This window comes from Budorcas taxicolor, chromosome 16 (genome assembly GCF_023091745.1).
Source record: "Budorcas taxicolor isolate Tak-1 chromosome 16, Takin1.1, whole genome shotgun sequence".
NCBI lineage: Eukaryota > Metazoa > Chordata > Mammalia > Artiodactyla > Bovidae > Budorcas > Budorcas taxicolor.
Window position 1 is genome coordinate 29915634 of NC_068925.1, and position 13509 is coordinate 29929142.

At 49.1% G+C, this 13509-nt stretch overlaps 1 protein-coding gene across 1 annotated transcript; it reads right to left on the reverse strand.

Moving 5' to 3' along the window:
* Positions 1-3235: 3235 nt before the first annotated feature.
* PYCR2 (pyrroline-5-carboxylate reductase 2) lies at positions 3236-7373 on the reverse strand. The gene is made up of 7 exons (XM_052653795.1): positions 7162-7373; positions 6647-6717; positions 5417-5596; positions 5103-5324; positions 4802-4894; positions 4452-4615; positions 3236-3873 (listed from the first exon to the last, which is right to left on the reverse strand). Exons 1-7 carry the CDS (start codon positions 7226-7228, stop codon positions 3708-3710), a joined length of 963 nt encoding a protein of 320 aa, XP_052509755.1. The 5' UTR covers positions 7229-7373; the 3' UTR covers positions 3236-3707.
* Positions 7374-13509: the final 6136 nt, after the last annotated feature.

The following is a 13509-nucleotide window of genomic DNA, read 5'->3' on the forward strand; positions in this document are numbered from 1 at the left end:
TTCCATTCTGCCTATGTTCTGATTTATTGGTGAAAGCAAGCACAAGTCAAGGCTTTAAGAACTTAGTTAGATACAGAGGAAGGCCTGTCTACACCACAGAAACGCTGAGGGAAGAGTCCCAGTCAGGCTCTCCTGTGTGCCTCCCCAGAGAGTTGCTTAGTAACTGACGGCCACATGAGAACAAGGATGAAGGAGGGTATGTTTGTGTCCCACAAACGGCCTGCCTGTGGGGATTGGTGAAAACATTTTTCAGTCTTTCAACCATGGAGATCCTGCCTGCTTATCGTAAGCAACAATCTAAAGCAAAATAAAGAAAGAAATTAAGCAAGAAAGTAACCTCAATCCCACTTCCCCAAAGTAACTATTGCTAACATCTGGGCCAGAGGTTCATGCCCCCATTTCATAGGAGAGCAAAACTGAGGCAATAGATGCGGGAGTGCTTGGGGGTTGGTGTCCTGAGAGAAGCCAGTTATGAAATGGGGGTTGCACCTGGTCTAGGCCCGTCTGCTTCCAGAGTTTAGCTGGGGAAACAGGGAGGGCTCGGTGCGGGGAGGGTTGGTTGGCCCCTTCCTCACTCTTTACCTGTGTCCGTGCTGCCTTTTCCTCTGCCTTCTCGTGTTTTCCACTTCTCCTCCCTGTGTCCACATCTGTCCTCGGCCCTTGTGCAATTCAGAGCAAGAACTGAGTCTCACTGACTAGGGCACACCCTGGCCTCGCAGGGCACTCGGCACGGAGAGCATTCAGCATGCTTCTTCAAAGGCTGCGCTGACCTCCAACACCAGCTCTTACTCCTGAGGGCTTGCAGGGGGCATCTGGGTGTTCTCCTGGTGGCTCAGGCCACACGCTCCAGACCTTCTGGCCAGGGTGTCCACTGGGAGCTGCAGGCCCCTGGCTCTGCCTGCCTGCATCTCCCGTCCCTGGCCGGTCAGCCCTGTAAGAAGGCGGGCAGCTGAGGCGGCAGGCCTGAGGCCCTGTGGAAAGGTGACCGGAACTGTTTCCCTAGAGAGACCCTCTTTACTCATGCCCTGGAGGACTGGGGCCCCGGCCATCCTGGGTGAAACCTAGCCCTGACCGTACATACCTGGTCAAAGATCAGAAGAAAAGGGCAGGTTCCTGAGCAGGTGAGGACTCACCTGAGCCAGGTGGACTCATACCAAGGCATGACTGGGGCCTGGCAATTAGGAGGTCCTCAGTAAATGTATGGTGGTGGATTTAGGCCTGGGAAGGGGGTGACACTGCAGGGGGTGGAGGAGATGAGGGAACAGTATCCTGTCACCTAAGATAGCTTGTCAGCAGGCTTGGTGTAGAAAGGACAGAATTTGGTATCAGACATGGATTTGAGTCCTGGTACCACTTCCTAGCTAATTAAACTAGGGAAACATATTTCCTTTTTTTTAAGCCTTACGAAGTATAACTTACATACCATAAAATTCATCACCTTAAGTGTACAATTTGACAACGATGTACAGGTTTGTGCAACCATCACCATAATCTGATTTTGCATGCATTCTTAGTGGTTCAGTTGTATCTGACCCTTTGCAATCCCATGGACTGTAGCCCTCCAGGCTCCTTTGTCCGTGGGATTTCCCAGGCAAGAATACTGGAGTGGGTTGCCATACTCTCCTCCAGGGGATCTTTCCCACCCAGAGATCGAACCTGTCTCCTGCATTAGCAGGTGGATTCTTTACCACTGAGCCACCTGGGAAGGCCTAGTAGCATGTTTATTTCCCATTTATTATTGAATAATACCCATTGTGTGTATTACACGTTTTATCCTTTCATCAGTTTTCCAACATTTGGGTTATTTTCGATTCTTGGCTATTTTGAGTAATGCTGCCATAAAATCCATGTGCAAGTTTTTGTGTGGATACATTTTCTTCTCTCAGATTGGTACCTACAAGTGGAATTGCCTGGCCACTCTATGTTTAACTTTTTGAGAAACTACCAAACTGTCTTCCAAAGTTGCTGTACCATTTTACATCCCTACCAGAGATACAAAAGAGTTCTAACTTCTCCATATTCTTGACAACATTCATTATCCTTTTTAATGAAGCGCCACACTAGTGGGTGTCAAGTGCTATCTCACCGGGCTTTGATTGAAAAGGGCAACCCACTCCAGTATGCTTGTCTGGAGATTCTATGGACAGTCCGTGGGGTCACAGAGTTGAGCATGACTGAGCAATTAACACTTGACTTTCATAACTAATGGTGTTGAGCATCTCTTCATGCACTTATTTGCCATCTGTAAATCTTTGGTGAGATATTTATCAACATCTTTAGGGGCCACTTATGTAACCGCTTACTCTTAAAAAAGTCTAGAGCCTAAAGCCATGAAACTTTATGTAGAGGGTTTGCAAAGGGGCTCCTGTATAATGAGGCACTTAAAGATGACAGTTTTCAGTACTGTCATACTTGTCACTTTGGCCCCATGGGCTCACAGGTTTGGAGTTGGAGCCCAGCTGCCCTCCCTCTTCACTGGAGGGCAAAGGACGAGCTCCACCAGCACCAGGGTCCACATGTTCTAGAGGTTTCTACTGAGCCATTCCACACGGTCTCATTTCATATTCACCAGAACCTTTTAATGAAGGATAACCTCTGTATTTACAGGGATGAAATCTGTGGTCAGAGACACTCAGTAACTTCTCCATGGTCACCTAGTTAAAACTGGTGGAAATTAAGACGTGAACTCAGAGCTGCTGCTGAAGCCAAAGCCACATGCAGGTGCTGCTGGGGAAAAGCACCAGGCACACAGCCTGCACAGGGAAAATGCAGGACTGACCAGCAACTCAACTGGGGTAAGTCGCTTATCCCCTCTAGGCCTCAGTAGCTTCCATAAAGTGAGGAAGATAATAGTTCCTCCCTCTGAGGGCACTTGTCTGGATCTGATGCAGTGCTTGGCCCACTGCAAGGCAGGTAGCTTCCTCCTCTGTCTGGGATGCCCCCCACTCCCCACACCCACAAAGTGGGAATGAGCATTGGCCCACCTGACCCTAGGGGCTGGGCTGGAGCAGAGTGTCATACAGCTATAAGGGCCTGGACCCTTATTTCTTCTCATCCCTACTTCCTGCCTATAGATAGCACCCTCCTGCTGAAGCCAGGAACACCTGGCAAGGGCCTCGAGTTCTCTAAAATGATGATTTGAGATTAAGCATAAGAAAAGCAAGGTAATAAAAAATAAAACTTTATTAAAGCAGCCAAACTTAGCAACACTGAACAACACATTTTCAATGGTACACCTATGAAGCAAGAGTTAAATATAACACAGTCTAAGATGTGCATTTCTGATTGTGATAAGTCTAAGTCGCTCACTTCTTTTCCTTTTACTAATTCGAGAAGTCCTGGTCATGTTTCGTACACCTTGACTCAGCAACAAGCTGACCCTGCTGTGGGCTCCAGTGGGAGGACCTCAGTTGAAGGAGTCATCCATTGAAGGTCTCCAGGCCTGCCTACGCAGCTGGGGCTCTGAATAAAGTCCCAGCCTCCCTCTCCTCCAATGTGTGAGGTCTGCAGGGCTGCATCTCATTTCCAGCCACCCCTTCATAGCATCTTCTAACACGAGACAGGAGGGGAAACCAGCGCTGCTGGGTCTAACAGACGGAAGGAGGTTTATCATGAGGACCTGAAGCTGACTGAACCTCTATCAGCTCGCCCTACATGGCCCTCACAGCCGAGGGCTCTGGACACAGGGGAGGACAGACCCAGGCTGCTTAGTCCTTCTTGCCTCCTGGGACTGGGTTTCTCGTGAGGAGCTTCCCTGAGCTGGTTGGGGTCAGTGTGGTCACTGTGGGGGATTCCAGCTTGACTCTGTCCAGGAGGGTCTTCTTGAGGGCAGCTGGGGAGACCTTCTCTTGGTCAGCCATGGATTGCAGCTCTCTGCAAGCAAAACCCCAAGAGGTCGAAGGAGCTACAGCTAGATACACAAGGTCTCCCCATCCACTTAACCCCAACCCTTGTTGACTGGATACCACCCGAACTTAGAACCCCAAACCAAACACTCCCCTAAGCTTCTCAGAAGTGCTATTTAACTAAGTATGGCTTACTACATGGATGCAGAGCTTCAAGTGTTATCTGTGATCAGCTAGGGAGAGAGAGAGTGGGGAAAAAGAAAAATCACAGAATTGGGGGTCAAAGACTTGAAGTCGAATCCTACCTCCATCACTTACTAGCTGTTTGACTTTGGGAAAGTTTGACTTTGGGAAAGCTGTTATCTCTAAACCTCAACTTCCTCATCTGGAAATCAAAGTTAAACCTCAGTTATCAGAACTGTGTAAGAATTACACGAAGTAAGGCCTGCAAACCCTTAGGCTCACAGAGTCTAATAAGTGGGTTAACAAAGCACAGACTCCAGCACTGCTAATGGGACTACAGAAGGCAGATTCTCTAAGACACTGACAGCCCACATGGGGCTGGCTCCAAGTGGAGGGCCTGGGCGGAAAAGGAGAGCAACCCACCGTGTTCGGATACAGGAGGCCTCAACCGCGTTGATGAGCAGAGAGCGGAAGCCCCCGCTCTCGAGGAAGTGCAGGGCGTGGATAGTGGCCCCCCCGGGGGAGCACACATTGTCCTTGAGCTGGCCGGGATGCTGCTCTGAGTCCAGCAGCATCTTGGCAGCTCCCTAGGGCAGGAAGGGCCATTAGAGGAGAAAACTGCTGGTGCCCCTTGGGATGAGCTTCTCCACACTCACTCCTCCCCAGTCCCTATCCCAGCTTTCGCACCAAGCCCTGCCCTGGCTCAGAGAGCCCTAAGAATCCCATCCCATCCCCACACCAGGGTCCAGAACACGCAGGGAGAAGATACTAACCAGCAAGGCCTGGGCCCCCAGTCGGACAGCCAGGCGCCGCGGCAGGCCCATCTTCACCCCACCATCAGCCAACGCGTCCAGGGCCATGAACGCCTGTGAAGACACTCACTGAGCCCCGGGGCTGCAGGTACTCAGGGGCACGCGTTAGGGTCTTTTCCTGACGACTAGCTCCAAGGGTCAACCTCCTCCACCAGACAGCCTCGCCCAAGCGGTGGGTGACACCCCCAGCCCAGGCTTGCCTGCCAGCCCATCTTGCATCCCAGGGTCCCCAGAGGGCTGAGTGAGTATATGAGGGCCTCACATAGGCAGGTCCGCTGCCGCTGAGCCCTGTGACAGCGTCGATTAGGTCCTCCTCCACCTCCGTGCAGAAGCCCACGCTGCTCATGAGCTGCTCCAGGAGCTGCCCGTCCTCCACCAGGGCGTGGGTGCCCGTGGCATACACTGTCGCGCCCTCCCGCACCAACACAGGTGTGTTGGTCATACAGCGGATCACCTTGGGTGCCGGCTGGAAAGCCATCAGCTTCTGGGGTGAAGGCAGAGGGCCGAGTGAACTGCCAGTCCCACCAGCACCCACCCCCTCCTTCCATCAACAGGGGCGCCAAGGCTGAGATGGACCTTTTCCACAGAGCTGATGGTGACGCCAGCCGCACAGGACACCACGATGTGCCTGGCCTGGACGTCGGCCCCGATCTCGTCCAGGATGAAGGGGATGATGTGTGGCTTCACGGCCAGGAACAGCACGTCACTGTGCCTGACCGTCTCCTTGTTGCTCCGGGTCAGGTTCACACCCATCTTCTGCAGGAGGAGACCACCAGGCTCACACCGTGTGGCAGCCTCATGAGCCCTGGCCCTCTCCAGGAGCAGCTGAACCCCTCCAAGCTCACATGGCCAAGGGTAGCCTGGAATTCCCTACCCTGTTCCCCTCAGAGTTTTCCCCTACCCCCATTGCCTCGAAGTTTTCCAGTGTTGCTACTGGGCAAGTGAGTGCTGGACATGGACAAGCTTCCCCATGGCAAACAGGAAATCGCTGTCCCCCATCCCCACCAGTTCTCTGGCACCCAAGGCACCCCTCTGCCAGGTAAGACATCTCCATGGCTGAAAAGTGGCACAGGTAAAGGGAAAGGTGAAATGCTGGTGCCCAATGGCCAGAAGCAGGGCTCTATCCCAACCCTGGACACTTGTTCATCAGGGTGCCTGGTCTCTGTGTAGTCTAGGGGTGTAGTTGAGGACACCCCGCTAAGACATCACACTAAGAAATAAGGCCCTCCAGTGATGGCAACACCTGCCATCCCTGGCCCAGACCCTGCCTGTTACTTGCTGCCTGCCTCTCCCACACTGCTCAGGTTTTGGGTGAAGACTTGGGATATTCTTTGTTCAGAAAGAGGAAAAACTAACTTGCCAGGTTCCTTCCCAACATGCTCATTTACGCCTCAGAATAGCTCAGCAAAGTGACTACTGTGGGCTTCATTTTATAAGTGTGGAAACTGAGGCTAAGAGCAGCTAAATACCTTAACTGATTAAGCTAAGTACCTCAGCTAAGGACCTTAACTGAGCTAGTGGATGAAGCAAAGTGAATATTTTATTGGGTACATACTATGTGCCAGGTGCTTTCCACACATCAAAACCTCAACTAACCTTCTAATCACCCCAGTGTCTGGATTGGAACCCAAGTTGGTCTGCCTGGCTACTCACACCACCCTGAGCTGCCCCAGGAAAGATGGAGGACAGTGATGCTCCTGGTGGGGAGGTCAGCGCCGGCCACGGAACAGCACAGGGGTTCAGCTCATCAGGCCACCCTTCTCCTGGGTCTCCGCCCCGTTCCCCAAACCCTCATACCCCACCTACCCTGAGAGCGGACACCGTGGGCAGGTCCATTTCCGGGGAGCTGGCTATTATTTTGTGAGCCGACAGGATGCCTACAGAAGACAGGGCTTTTCGACTGGGGATCATGGCCCACCCGGTTCCCATGTTTTCCCTGTGGACAGCAGAGTCAAAACCCACGCAACTCCGACCGTTGTGTAGACGGTCGCTGGTGCACCTCGGCCCCTTAATCCCTTATTAGGGATTTAGGAATCCTTAATTCTACAACGCGGGAGACCTGGGTTCGATCCCTGGGTCGGGAAGATCCGCTGGAGAAGGAAATGGCAATCCACTCCAGTACTGTTGCCTGGAAAATCCCATGAACAGAGAAGCCTGGTAGGCTACAGTCCATGGGGTCACAAAGAGTTGGACACGACTGAGCAACTTCACTTAATTTCAAGTTCCCCTTTCCTCATTCCTTCACTTTAGTGCGGCGGAGGGCGGTCAAAAGCTAAGCTGGGGATCTTCCGCGCCCCCGCCTCCCGCCTTCAGGCGCTTACCTGCGGCCGTGAAGCCCCGCGCCAAGGCGCAGGCCAGCTGGCCAGCGCCGATAAAACCCACGCTCATGGTTATCCGGGCTCCCCGTCTGCCCGGCCGCCGCAGGAGTCCGCTCAGAGGGTCCCTGAGAGAAACGTGGAAAACCGAGAGCGTAGCCGGCCCGCCGACAAGGAGCCTGATCCGAGGAAACGCTCGCAGCTTCCGGCCGCTACTCCACAACCCCGCCTCTCTCACGCTCACCCACCACGCCGCAGGGTTAAACGGCCCCGCCCTGCCAGGGGGACCAATCCGCGGCCGGGGCCGGGCCGTGTGCCCGCCTTCTGACACGGGATTTGTGGGCGGAAGCTCTGTCCCAGCGCGCGACGCCCGGATCTCCGCGTCGCGGACGACCCCGCCCTGGGTGTCCCCCGAGCCCCGCCCCCACCTGCGGGCGGAGATCGCCGCTGGCACCCCGGCACGACCCTAGGCTGAGGCCAGCGGCGAGGTCTGGCTTATATTATTTCTGGTGTTAGCCGTCAGCCGCCTTTCGAAGGCTAGAGAAACTCTCCAGGTTGCTGATTTGAGGGGACGAATGTGACGCTCCTGGTGAGGCTTTAGACTGGAGCGTGGAGGCCCGTGGGCTACAAGTCAGGCTTCTCGGTGCACCCGGGGATTATCGAGGTTGGCGCTGGGAGTTCCCCCGCTACCGCCCGCACCCTCTCGGCGCGCGCGGGGAGGCGGTGGGGAAGCCCCGGTTATTTACTTGAACTTACATGGTTTACGCGATTGGTCTTAACTAGGATTGCAAACAGAACCAGTTCCTCTGTTTAGGAAATGGTGGGCTCCTTCAGTTCAGTCGCTCAGTCGTGTCTGACTCTGCGACCCCATGAATTGCAGCACGCCAGGCCTCCCTGTCCATCACCAACTCCCGGAGTTCACTCAAACTCACGACCATCGAGTCGGTGATGCCATCCAGCCATCTCATCCTCGGTCGTCCCCTTCTCCTCCTGCCCTCAATCCCTCCCAGCATCAGAGTCTTTTCCAATGAGTCAACTCTTAGCATGGGGTGGCCAAAGTACTGGAGTTTCAGCTTTAGCATCATTCCTTCCAAAGAACACCCAGGACTGATCTCCTTCAGAATGGAGTGGTTGGATCTCCTTGCAGTCCAAAGGACTCTCAAGAGTCATCTCCAACACCACAGTTCAAAATCATCAATTCTTCGGCGCTCAGCTTTCTTCACAGTCCAACTCTCACATCCATACATGACCACTGGAAAAACCATAGCCTTGACTAGACAGACCTTAGTCGGCAAAGTAATGTCTCTGCTTTTGAATATGCTATCTAGGTTGGTCATAACTTTCATTCCAAGGCTCCTTAGGACCTGACTAAGGTATCCTCTGACCATGCTACTTGCTTTCAAAAGCTTCACAAATGTGATATTTACTTTTTCATCACTAGTAAATTTAAGAGAATTGATGCTTTTGAACTGTGGTGTTGGAGAAGACTCTTGAGAGTCCCTTGGACTGCAAGGAGATCCAGCCAGTCCATCCTAAAGGAAATCAGTCCTGAATATTCATTGGAAGGACTGATGCTGAAGCTGAAATTCTAATACTTTGGCCACCTGATGCGAAGAACTGCCTTACTGATAACTTTCTCTGATTAGCAAATAATACATGCATTTGGAAAATACAAAAAATAAATGTAAGAAGTCAAAATCACCCACAGTCATACTTCCTAAGGATCGTTTCTTGCAGGCATTTTTGGTATATTTCCTTACACATTTTCTGTGCATACAGACCTTTTCCATCATTGGAAATAAATGATACACATATGGTTTTGAAATTTCTATGCTAGATATACAATAAATATTTTCCAAAGTTACTGGAAAGTTATTTAAAATAAGATTTTGGTGACTACTTACTATTCCATTGTACAGATGCTCAGTCACTCAGATTTTATTTTCTTATGATGACCTTGCTGACTAAAGATCCATTTTGTTTGTGCAGTGGCCCCTGCTGTGGCGCTCATGACCATTATGTTTGATGCCTGTGAATTTCCTTTGGAAGCAAGTGTTTATATGTATAACAACAAGTAACAAGTGAAAGTCACTCAGTTGTGTCCAACTCTTTGCGACTCCATGGACCATACAGTCCATGGAATTCTCTGGGCCAGAATACTGGAGTGGTTAGCTATTCCCTTCTCCAGGGGATCGTCCCAACCCAGGGATCGAACCCAGGTCTCCCACATTGTGGACAGATTCTTTTACCAGCTGAGCCACCAGGGAAGCCCTGGGCACAAGTGTTGAATAGATGAGATAGGATGGGATGGGATGGGATGGGACAGAACGGGACAGGACCTCCTCACCACCCAGCCACTTGGACACACCTTCAGGAATAGTCAGAGGCTGATGCTTCTATTCAACCACAGACATACACTCACCTTGTCTGGTACCTGTCTTCTTGGGTGCCTATTCTATCCCTTGACTCCATCTGAAGGGACAGAGAAGCCCAGAAAGAAAGTGGGAGTTTGCTAACATTCCAAAACTGCCCACCGCACTTCTCTCCTCTGATCCTCTCATCCACCAGTCAGATGGGTTCAGCTGTTCCTGCCCTTCCTCCCTTCTCACCCCCCACAGTCCTTCCCCCCTGTTCCCCTCTAGCTGTCCCAACAAAGTGGGCCATGCTTCACTTCTTCAGTCTCAAGGCCTTCCTGGTCTGTCTCTGATAGCAGGTTCATTTGTCCTAATGTTAAGGGAACCACACTGATTGAAACCGCCCACCCTGGCCAGGCACCATAGTAACTATTTGCATGAGTTGTTTTACGACAGGAAATCCCGGTAAGGAACACAGAACTAATAAGCCACCAACAATCAGAAGAGTTCAGGAGAGATCAAAAGGAGACACCACATGTCCGACCACCTCCCAAAATCCTCCTCTCTGGCATCCATCTTGGCTGAACAAGGTGTGCACCACCAGGAAGGACTCTGAGTCAGAATGATTGGCTAAAGACAACCCAGTAACTAATCCCATCACCATAAAACCCAAGACTATGAGCCATGTGGCAGAGCAGTTCTCCTGGGTTCCCTTACCCTACTGCTCTCCACCCGGGTGCCCTTTCCCAATAAAATCTCTTGCTTTGTCAGCACATGTGTCTCCTCGAACAATTCATTTCTGAGTGTTAGACAAGAGCCCAGTTTTGGGCCCTGGAAGGGGTCCGCCTTCCTGCAACAAATGGCAACTCTGGTGGGACTCTTCTCTGCGACTGATATCCTGACCACTCGGGGTACTCAGGAGCCAGCTTGCCTGCCAATGGACCAGACCCAGTGGCCACAAATGGGACACTTTTGTCCCTGGTCTCCTCCTGATGCGGAAAACTGGCCAGGGTGCCCCGACCGATAAGGAACAAGAGACTTTACTGACTTCTCTCCCCTGCCCTCTCTCTTTCCTCTCCTTAACCTTCTTATCTTTCCCCTTTTTTCTAGTCCATTGGTCCTGGATGCAGGAATCTGGTCGAAGGGCCTCAGCCTGAGCTGAGGATTGGAGACTGATCACCTCCACTTGGCAGAGAACTTGAATTCTGGTTCTTTTCTGGGCAGATTTCTGGTAGGGCCAAGTTCCAGTCCTCCCATCTCTGGAGGCCCAGGGTAAAGTCTCATAACGCCTGGGTATCTGCAGGTGGCAAGAGACGTCTGTAAGGCCACCCCTTTCACCCTCCTCTCCCGCCTCCTCCCCCTTCTTTCAGCTTGGCTTCCTTTCCTCCCTTTGAAATGTTTGAAGACCTGAGATATGTTCCTTTACTCTGTTAGTACTTGGATCTAAAGTTCTGTGTCTTTATAGGAGGTTTTCTGAGAGACTGTATTCTTGTATTTAAGCGAGTGTCTGATGCGGACTGCCAGGTCTATATGTGTGTTTTAACTGTGTTCTGTGTTGTGCTTTTTGATGGCCATTTTGCTTTGTCTGGCCACCATGTGGTTTAGACCTGCTGCCATTTTGTTAGAACTTGCTTTTCTTTCCCTGCGCCTTGAGCCCAGGGCTCTGGCTCTGCTCTCAGGAACACTTATCTAGACCATCTCTAACCCCTGAGACTGAGGAAAAATGGGAAACAGCCTTTAAAAGTTTTATTTATTCCAACTGTTTTTTATAAACTAGTAAATCTTATATTGTAATATTTAATTCATGACTAAGCTTAGAAAATGAAGCTAGATCTTGCATTGTGTCTGTCTAAACAAGTCTTGGTATGTCTTTGTCTCCGGATAATATTTTTGAGGTTAATTTGTAAATGAGCTCTACTTAATTGGCTTAAAGAAAAGTAAGTGCTTACAAATCAAATAATTAAATAACAAATTCCAGGTTCATGTGAACTGGGAAATATTCAGTATTAACTACTTAATATTAATGTTTGTTTGTTGACCTATCTAATTATAAACATGTCTTAGAGTAATTAACATTAAGTAAAATATTCTCATTGTACCTAGGTTTAATATAAGTTAAATATTATCATATCTGTTACAAGTTTGTCAGCAAGGAAACTACCTCGAGTGAAGAAACTTCTAAAAAAAAATGTAAATGAGATATGAGCTTTTGGATAAGCTCTATTAAGAGTAATTATTCTTTAGAAATATCTGTCTAAAATAGTCTCGCCAGATGAATGTAACTTGAATTTCTAAGGGTTGTGCTAAACAAAATGTTGGAAGTCTGTTGCATAGTTAGGTCATTTCCAAATAAAATAAGATTTTGAAACAGTTACTACTAAATGCTAATTTCCTTTTACAGAGAAACAGAGATTTGGGACCATAAATGAATAACGTTTGGTGCCATCCTAAAATGTTCTAAGAAAGCAGGGGTTTTAGAAATTATCACTGGTATTTATGCTCACCAATCTATAAAATGCTAATATAAAAGTTAGTTCTTGGTTGCTAAAGAAAAGTAGGAAATGTGTTTTCAGTTAAAAAAAAAATGTATGAAAAATACTAAAAAGAGTTATGCATGATCAGGATTTTCTAGAACTGGATTACAATTAGTTAGATAAATGGATTTTGTTAGGAATGACACAGCCATAAGTGAAGGAGGAAACAGACAGAGCTGGACTCCGTCTTAGGCCAGGCTGTGAGCATTAGGCTATACGCATGGTCACCCTCCCAATGGACTCTGAACTTTGTGCTCGGTGTCTATAGAAGCGGCATACCAATGGGAAACCAGACCCCCGGATAAAAGAGCCTCAGGATTTGGACTCTCCATTGCCTAAAATAATATGCTAATTATCTCTGTAACAGAACAAAGTCGTAAATTTCATTATGTTTATCGGGATATGACCACAGTCCTATTGATAAATGTCCACTGTTTATCTAGTCTTGTGACACTTGAATAATGGGTTAACTTTGATCGTATCTCTCTTTTACCTTGTCCAGACTAGTTTCAAGGAATCTGGGGAGGTGGGTTTGAGCAAGTACACTTAGGGTATATAAAGTGAAAAAAAAAGTGAAGTCAAGTCACTCAGTCGTGTCCAGACTCTTTTCGACCCCGTGGACTGTAGCCTACCAGGCTCTTCCATCCATGGGATTTTCCAGGCAAGAATACTGAAGTGGGTTGCCATTTCCTTCTCCATAGGGTATATACTACTACTACTAAGTCGCTTCAGTTGTGTCCAACTCTGTGCGACCCTATAGACGGCAGCCCACCAGGCTCCCCCGTCCCTGGGATTCTCCAGGCAAGAACACTGGAGTGGGTTGCCATTTCCTTCTCCAATAGTGTATATAAGGTTTTCACAAAAACTGGCAGGGGTCCTTGGCTAAGAGGATACTCTGCCTTGGGCCTGCTGGTGTAATAAACTGCACTCCACTATCTGCATTGTCCTTCTGAGTGAGTTTGTTTCCTGGAACACATGGCTACAACATAAGAAAACTGGTTAGAGCCAACTAGGTCCAAGATGGCGGAGCTGACTGTCACTAGACCTTGAGCCTTGGTATTTACGCCCATTGTGACATATCAACAAGCTAAATGATACACCCATCAACATTGACTAAACCTGACCAAGTGTTCTAAACCCTTTTAATTGATCTTTTTGATAAAACTTCCTAAATTGAATTCTTTTGAAGTTCTTTTGACCTCTAGCTAACTTTGGGGTGCTTCAGAGGGCCCCTGAAACATCCCAAAGAGAGATATTAAACTGTGTTTATTTGGTTGGTTAAATTACATGGAAGAGATTATCAAATGAGTAATAAATGCTCTCATGTTATAATGTATGGTAAAATACTAATACAAATATCCTAGAAATTATGTGGAGTTCTTAACATTCTGATATGTCCTGGTATTATAATGGAAAACCTGATGACTTCACAAAAGTTAACAAAGGACTGAATGAACCAGCGAATA

Coding starts and splice junctions, on each gene's coding strand:
- PYCR2 (XM_052653795.1), bottom strand. CDS start 7,228: ATGAGCGTGGGTTTTATCGGCGCTGGCCAGCTGGCCTGCGCCTTGGCG. Junction 4,616..4,801: donor TGGGGGCCCAGGCCTTGCTG/GTTAGTATCTTC, acceptor TTCCTGCCCTAG/GGAGCTGCCAAGATGCTGCT. Junction 3,874..4,451: donor GCCTCCTGTATCCGAACACG/GTGGGTTGCTCT, acceptor TTTTGCTTGCAG/AGAGCTGCAATCCATGGCTG.